This window comes from Nycticebus coucang, chromosome 2 (assembly GCF_027406575.1).
Source record: "Nycticebus coucang isolate mNycCou1 chromosome 2, mNycCou1.pri, whole genome shotgun sequence".
Lineage (NCBI taxonomy): Eukaryota > Metazoa > Chordata > Mammalia > Primates > Lorisidae > Nycticebus > Nycticebus coucang.
The window spans coordinates 33,243,155-33,251,441 of NC_069781.1; the positions used below are offsets into that span (position 1 = coordinate 33,243,155).

The 8,287-nt window shown below is 38.1% G+C and overlaps 2 protein-coding genes across 2 annotated transcripts; one reads left to right on the forward strand and one right to left on the reverse strand.

Moving 5' to 3' along the window:
* The first annotated feature begins 3,433 nt into the window (after window positions 1-3,433).
* Window positions 3,434-4,416, forward strand: LOC128575734 (olfactory receptor 13C9). Its single transcript, XM_053577441.1, has one exon. It carries the CDS (start codon window positions 3,438-3,440, stop codon window positions 4,392-4,394), a length of 957 nt encoding a protein of 318 aa, XP_053433416.1. The 5' UTR covers window positions 3,434-3,437; the 3' UTR covers window positions 4,395-4,416.
* Window positions 4,417-5,801: 1,385 nt separating this feature from the next.
* LOC128579822 (phorbol-12-myristate-13-acetate-induced protein 1-like) lies at window positions 5,802-6,155 on the reverse strand. Its single transcript, XM_053581994.1, has one exon. It carries the CDS (start codon window positions 6,153-6,155, stop codon window positions 5,997-5,999), a length of 159 nt encoding a protein of 52 aa, XP_053437969.1. The 3' UTR covers window positions 5,802-5,996.
* Window positions 6,156-8,287: the final 2,132 nt, after the last annotated feature.

Consider the following 8,287-nt stretch of genomic DNA (forward strand, 5'->3'; position numbering starts at 1 on the left):
ATATAAAAGGTAGGTTGAGTTACATAAAAGGAGACTGGATACTGAGGTCTGACTAATGATATTTTTAAGGATGCTTTTGTGGGAAGGTGATCCTGGGGACATAAATCTGAAAGAATTTGAGAGAAGAACAGGTCAATAAAAGATAGAAGGAAACAAGAATAGTGCTTACCACCTGCGATGTGTTTTGTATGCATTACTTCATTTATTCTTCCAAGAGCCCCATGAGGAGGCTATTATCATCTCTTTTTTTATATGGGAGGATTCTAAAATTCAGAGGTTAAATAAATTGCCCAAGGTCATAAAGCTAGAAACTGGCCAAGATAGGCTTTATTTATTTATTTTTAATTTGGATTACTGTGAGGATACATTTGATTAGTTTACATTGTTCGCATTTGTAAGGTGAAATCTGAGTTGCAGTTGAGTCCTCACCAAAGTAGTGTGCCATATACCCTTACATTGTACACATTAGGTTCAAGATAGTGATACCAGAATTTCGTCTTCAGTGGGTTCTTGGTCTCAGTGAATCGAAAAATGAATCCACGGACCACAGATCAGTGGTAAGACAGGATTGATTTACAGAAAAGAATACAAAAACACCAAAGCTCCCGGCAGAGAGAAAACCCAAGTTGGGGGAGAAAAGCGCTCTCTCTCCCCTTCTCTCTGTCTCTCTCTCAGGGTTCTTTGTCCAGGGGTATGAATAGGTGATTCCTTATATGAGGCCAGGAAATTCATGGATACAGTCTTTTCCGCTGGGGCAAGGGGAATGAGTACATTAATGAATGAATACAGTCCCCGTTGCTGGGGCGAAGTGAATGAATGTATTAATGAATGGACACAGTCCCTTTCGCTGGGGCAAGGTGAAGGAATGTATGAATGCTCACAGTCCATTCATGGAATTGAGGCCTAGGAAACTTACAAGAAATGGACCAAGGCATAGGAAATGGGAGTTCTCTGTTCAGTCATAAGTGCAAGGGGAAAGGAGACACCAAGTGCAAGGTGTCTCCCCAGCAGATGTCTGGCCCCTTCTGGCTATTAAGCCTCTGGTGGGGGGTGGGGGGGTCCCCCCTTGCCTACCCTCCAGCCCACTGGTTCTTCTGCCGGCTGCTGCCACCCCAACACCACCCGGGCGGAGGCGGCGGGTCCCGGGCTCAGCTCGGCTGAGCAGGCTGGGGGCCACCTGTCCTGTATCAATAGGATTTAAATGCATGTTCTTTGTATTAGACAAAGTGTCTTTGGCATGATAATAACTGTATGGTGGTATTGGTTAGAAGAATGATTCTCTCAGGGAAGCTACTTTTCAGTCATCATTTACCAAGGAATTGATTTGGGTGGGTTATTTATAATAGCATTAAAAAAGTGAATCTGGGATTCAGATAAAAAAAAGGAAGCATGCTTCTTTAGAGTATAAAAGAATACCTAAATACAAAGGGTAGAATCGATGGAAATAAGGATGAACTAGGATGAAAGGAGAAGTATCAACTAACAACCAGTGGTGGGGATGGCTACTTAGAAACTGGTTGAAATAAGTTCAAAGGACTCAATTCAGACCTTAAATGTGTGCTAAGTTTTTTCAGGGAGAAATGGCCTTTGTGTTAAGTGGCTGTTTGCAGAAATTACATAATTACTTTCAATGGATTCCATGTCCATGGACAAGGATACTGACTAACGTGTGGGGGAGGTGAGGGGCCGGGTGGGAGGAATATTCCTGAAGAAAAATGAAAAGAGATGGCTTGGACTTTCTGAGGCAGGGCTTTGGAGGCAAAATTTACCGTTACTGATTCCTGGGGGATGGCAGTAGGTATTTCCCTGAGGAATCACCAAAGTGAGAATTGCCAGAAAATTTTCCATCAGAAGATGTCTCTTTAGTCATAGGCTTCTTTTGGGGTCCTTTTCAATTAGAGTTAGGAAGCAATCAATTAAAGTGGCAATTAAAAGGTATTTCTATTTAGAAAACGAGAAAATAAGCCATTGACTGAGAGATAATGCATGTAAATAACATAAAATAAAGGACTTATATCCAGAATACATAAAGGACTCTCAAATCTCAACAAGAAAACAAAAAAAACAATTCATTTTTTTTTTCCAGGACAGGGTCTCACTCTGTTGCCCAGGCTAGAGTGCAGTGGCACTGCCATAGCTGACTACAGTTTTAAACTCCTGGGTTCAAGAGATTCTCCTGCCACACCCTCCTGAGTAGCTGGGACTAAAGGCACATGATAGCATGCTTGGCTAATTTTTCTTTTTTCTTTCTCTTGCAGTTGAGATGGGGGTATAACCCATGGAGCTCCGGGCTGTCTTGAGCTCCTAGCCTCAGCCTCCCAGCCAAATTTATAGCTGCTCTATTTATAATTGCCAAAAAATAAAAACACCCAAGATGTCCTTCAAAAGGTGAATAGATAAGGCAAAATTGACATCCAACCTGTGGAATATTATTCAACAATAACAACCTGAATGACCTCAGAATTTTTGTGCTAAATGAAAGAGCCCAACTCCATGGCTCATGTGCCTCTATTTATATGACATTCTGGTAAAGTTTACAGTACACGGACAGGACATGTATCAGTGGCTGCTAGAATTTATGGGTAGGTAGAAGAGATTACTAAATCAGCAGGAAGGAGTGTTTTGGGGTGATAGTTTTATGTATTCTGGTTAATGTGGTAGGTATATGAATCCATACATGTTTTAAAATTCATAGAACTGTATACTAAAAGATAAAAAATCAGTTTAGAGCATGATATTTAATTGATAATTTTAAAAAGTAAAGTAAAAGAATTATTATTTCTCCCACTAAATGAAAGGTGTTTGTATTTTAACAAGAATATTTAAGATTATTGAGCTTTACATGAATTGGACATGTTTTTGGATAATCAAGCACTCAATAAATGCTGATTGGGTTCATTTCTGATTATTCTCCCTTCAGATTGACACATTTCTTTCAGTGTCTGAATGCACGTAGGTTATTGCTGATTTTTTCCTGACCTGAGAGCTTGACCTTATATATTTTGTATTGCTTTATAAGTCAAACCTCAGTCAAGTACGGACCACAAGCATGCAGGCTTGAGTTTCAGCCTAAGCTGTGCTATATATTGGTTCTGAATTTAGCCTTAACTCTCACTTTAGGTTTCCTTATCTTAAAATGATAATATTGTGGGATTTAAATGAGATAATGTATGAGAAAAAAAATCACAAAGTTCCTGGTCCAAAATGAGTAATCAATACAATAGCTTTTCCTAATAATTCTCTTCTTACATTGTTTACTTTTTTTTCCCTTCCCTTTCCTCCATTCCTCCCCTTCTTTATTTTCTTTCTTACCAGGTTGATGGCAGACTTTTATATTGGTGCATTGGTAAACTTGAACTTACCATAGTACAGAGATTATGTGTTTTATTTTCAACTTTTTAATTCTTGACTTCTTGCAGGCAAAGTGTAACAGTAAAATGGAATGGGAAAACCAAACGACTCTGGTGGAATTTTTTCTGAAAGGGCTTTCTGGTCACCCAAGGCTTGAGTTACTCTTTTTTGTAGTGATCTTAATAATGTATGTGATCATCCTTCTGGGTAATGGTACCCTCATCTTAATCAGCATCTTGGACTCTCACCTTCAAACCCCTATGTACTTCTTCCTGGGCAACCTCTCCTTCTTGGATATCTGCTACACCACCACCTCCATTCCCTCTACACTGGTGAGCTTCCTCTCAGAGAGAAAGACCATTTCCTTCTCTGGCTGTGCAGTGCAGATGTTCCTTGGCTTGGCTCTGGGGACAACAGAGTGTGTGCTCCTGGGTATGATGGCCTTTGACCGCTATGTGGCCATCTGCAGCCCTCTGAGATATACCACCATCATGAGCAAGGATTCCTATGTGCCCATGGCAGCTGGGTCCTGGTTTGCAGGTGTTGTCAACTCTGCTGTACAAACTGCATTTGTGGTACAATTGCCTTTCTGTAGGAATACTGTCATTAATCATTTCTCCTGTGAAATTCTGGCTGTCATGAAGATGGCCTGTGCTGACATCTCAGACAATGAGTTCATCATGCTTGTGGCCACCACATTGTTCACATTGATGCCACTGCTCTTGATTATCATCTCTTACTCATTAATCATCGCCAGCATCCTCAAGATCCGCTCCTCTGAGGGGAGAAGCAAAGCCTTCTCTACCTGCTCAGCCCATCTGACTGTGGTTATAATATTCTATGGGACCATTCTGTTCATGTACATGAAGCCCAAGTCTAAAGAGACACTTAATTTAGATGACTTGAATGCTACCGACAAACTTATATCCATGTTCTATGGGGTGATGACCCCCATGATGAATCCTTTGATCTATAGCCTCAGAAACAAGGATGTGAAAGAGGCAGTAAAACATCTACTGAACAGAAGGTTCTTTAGCAAGTGAGTGGAAAATATATTGGATTATGAACACATTGGACATTATTGAAACTTGAGACTTATACACATACTGGAATTTTGGTTACTTTTATTGTTTTCAACATCTTCATTTAGTACATTAAAATTTTTATAATGAGATGGAGCATTTCAAAATTATTGCATGTTCGCTATAGAGACTATGCAAGATATAGGACAACAGGATGAGGAAGAGGGAGAGATTACCTGTTATTCTAATACTGGGAGATGGCCACTTTCTAACGTTTTGTTCTTTCTTTTTTTTTTTTTTTTGAATGGTGATAACTTTTAATAGTTTTATAGTGACAACATACCAATTTTCATATGTGTACATACATTTAAATAGACCATAAATACCCATATGGCAAAATATCTACTTCTTGGCAGAAAAAACATCTTTCTAACTAAACAGCCTTAAGTAATACTGAGAAAAACAAATGTGAGGTAAGTTTTCAGAAAAAATGACTATACTCTATATTATTTTTACTGTAAAAATTCAAGTAGTTATAAAATCCTTGTCTCAGAACTAAAAAATGGAACTGTAACACACACCTTCAAATGAAACAATATTTTGATTATAAATAGATAAAATAAAGTTACTTCTGCTGAAATTCAATCATGCCATTATTTTCATGTATGTCTGTATGGGATTTTCATTGTGAATAAGAAATATCTGTCCCTTTTTAAATCAAAGTATATTCTAAATATGAAAATGTTATTTCTTTTAAAAGATCGCTTTTCATAGGATACACACTGATTAGTATTTTAGTTTTTAGGAACATCTTTAGAATGTGTACTGGCCTTTTAACTGTATCAGTTGAAAAGCCAAGTTCTATTTTTTTCATTTTCCCTAGTTATACCAAATCCTCTTTTCTCATTTTGTGTTCAATGTGCAAGACTTTTAACTGGCACCAAGTAATTCTGCTGTAAAACCCAATGTTTTCAAATTTATTTTCCAGTTTTCCACACTTTCCAGTTAACCCCACGGAACACATTTAATGAAAGTCATCTGAACAGAAGCAATACAATTTGAATCAGAACAAATTAACTTATTTTACATTATGTAGTGACCTATACAATCAACATTCAATAACATTCAGTGTTCTCAGAATGAAATTTGTCCTTTTAATAAGACTATATATATATATATATAAACTAAATAGTATACAGTGCTCTGGAGTTGGCACTGAAAAGTAAAAAAACAAAAACAAAAAAACAAAAAAACCCAACACTGAGCTATTTCTTTCAGCCTTAATCTTATTTTCAACTCCTTTTATACCAGGCTGGGCAATGACCTTCAGCAAAAGTAACAGAATAATTCTCTAACTAAAAAGTGTTGTTTTCAAATAAATAAAGTAGTTTTACAATGTTCTCACATCCCCCAAAATGACATATGAAACCTTCCCACAGAAATTCTTCTGAGGTATTCCATCTTCACTTCTCAAGGGCATCCACAGCGAGTGAATGCTCCTTCTCACTCCTCAATTACATGCAATGAGACCGCTCTTCGAATTTATGAAATTTGTACCACTTGCACCTATTGTGGGAAACTTCCCTTTCGAAGGAGTTCCCTTATGCACAAGTTTTGTTGCAGTCAGGTTCCTGAGCAGAAGAATTTGGTTATCAGATTCAGAAGTTTCTGCCGGAAATTCAGTTTGTCTCCCAGTCTCCTGAGCTGAGCAGCACCCCCCACTTCCAGCTCTGTCCGTGCGGGGCTCGGCTGCGCGTTCTTACGCGCCTTCTTTCCGGCCATCTCCGCAAGTGCCGCCGCAAACGCTGCTGCGGATCCCGGGGTCTCAGTCTCCCAGCCTGAGCACCTCCGGCGTCTGCAGGATGCGAAATGCGCGCGCGCGGGCAGCCGGGCGGGACCGGGTGGCGGTACCGGAAAAACGAGAAGCACGAAGCCGCCAAGTGAGCACAGTCGTGTCAGGAACCTCTGAGGTCCCACTTTCTAACATTTTGAATAGTATCTTTTATATTCTGTATTTTCTTTTTTTTTTTTGAGTCAGAGTCTCACTTTGTCACGCTCAATAGGGTGCCATGGCATCATAGCTCATACCAACCTCAAACCCTTAGCTCAAGTGATTCTGTTGCTTCAACCTCCCTTGTAGCTGGGACTACAAGCACGCTTCACACGCTGGCTATTTTTCTTAGAGATGGGGTCTTGCTCTTGCTCAGGCTGGCCTCAAACTCCTGATCTGAAGCAATCCACCTGCCTTGGCCTCCCAAGTGGTGGGATTACAGGTATGAGCCACTGTGCCCAGCCTATATTCTGCATTTTCTCTTACCATATTGGAATTGGGACTAATGTTCTTTTTTTATGTTCACTTTTTTACATAATATTATTTCATAGGCAACATTTCATTATGTTTTAAAATAAATTAAGCCCTCCGTTGAAAGAAAAGCAAAACAGCAAACACCAAAATACTGTATCCACATTTTCCAGTGTGAGAACTTTGTGTGGTAGTTTCACAATAAATTCCACATCTTGAGTCATTACATTCTATTTTCTTGCTCAGTATTTAAATTTTTTTTTCTGTAGAGCTTTAAAAATGCTGCACACTTTGGACTATTGAGGAAGTAAATAGAGCTTATCGGTGAGGCGTATGCAGTCAATCAGGATATTCTGGCTTTATCTCCTTTCTTTGCTTCAGCTTATATGTTAGCTTTAGCATGAGGCATGCTTTGTAAGATTAAAAATGAGTTTGAAAATCAGTCTACTGGTCCAGATAACAACATGGGTACATTTTGGGTTTGTGTGGAGTGTCCTATTGGTAGCTATTTAGAAGAAGCCAATTTTCTTTGTCATTTTGAAAGAATTCCAATCCTATTCTAAATCTTAGAAGAATATCTAAGCTCTTTATTTTTAGTGTGAATATCTGTATTCATAGCTTATCTCTGTTACTAATTAGCCTTGTGATTTAAGGAAGCAGGGAACTGGGGGATGTTAGATAGGAGGTAAAATTATCTTGGTTTTCTCCTTAACTTATATTCTATCCGAAGAACACTTCTAATTTACAGCCCAAGATCAAGCAGAAAGTTTTTTCAGGAATTAACTTCATTCTAGGAAATCCATTTGACTGAATAAAATATATACAGGGTGTCCATAAAGTTCGTGTGTTTAGGACACCCTGTATATATGGATCAGTGAATTTTAATAGATATTGGGCATAAGCACATTTTACATAAGCAAATAAGCGAAATGTTTGTGGAATCTTTGGGTAAAGTCATTCATTTTATTTTTCAAAGTTCACTTTTTAATCTTAGTAGAAGAAATATTAACCAGTCATAAACTATATTTACTTTTATCTAGCTTTTATAATGATTTTTTACAGATAGAATATGATGGCAAGGGTTGAGACCATTGATGTGTCAAACTTACATCCTAATAAAATAAGCTTTAAGAACGTATTAGTTTCCAAATACCAGCTCCTAGAATGTTTTTCACCCTAAGAATTCTAGGTATGTGGAAAACCCTGGAATCCGGTATTTTATTTATGACATGTAGGCCATCTCGATACTCAGATGTTAATTTTGGTTTTCTTCATAGCTTAAGTCCAAACAGTCTGATAAACTCTCTGGGATAACTGATTTATTTCCTAGTTTCATATCAGATTTATAAATTTTTGATGAAAAATTAATTAAAACAAGTAGAAGTTTTAAGGACATATTTCTCCTCACAGGAAAAGACAAGGTTTTCTCCCTCACAGGGTTGTAGAATTAAGGTCTGAAGGAAAGCATGTCACCTGTCTTGATGTATTCATGGGCTCACATTTTCTGGGCAAATACACAAAATCATTATAATGCTGATATAATGCCTTATTTTAATACTTGAGCCTCCAGAGAATATTTTATTTAGAAAATTTATTTTGAAATCTTATGGAG

Excerpts from the sequence above, each read along its gene's own strand:
- LOC128575734 (XM_053577441.1), top strand. The coding sequence starts at position 3,438 with ATGGAATGGGAAAACCAAACGACTCTGGTGGAATTTTTTCTGAAAGGG.
- LOC128579822 (XM_053581994.1), bottom strand. The coding sequence starts at position 6,155 with ATGGCCGGAAAGAAGGCGCGTAAGAACGCGCAGCCGAGCCCCGCACGG.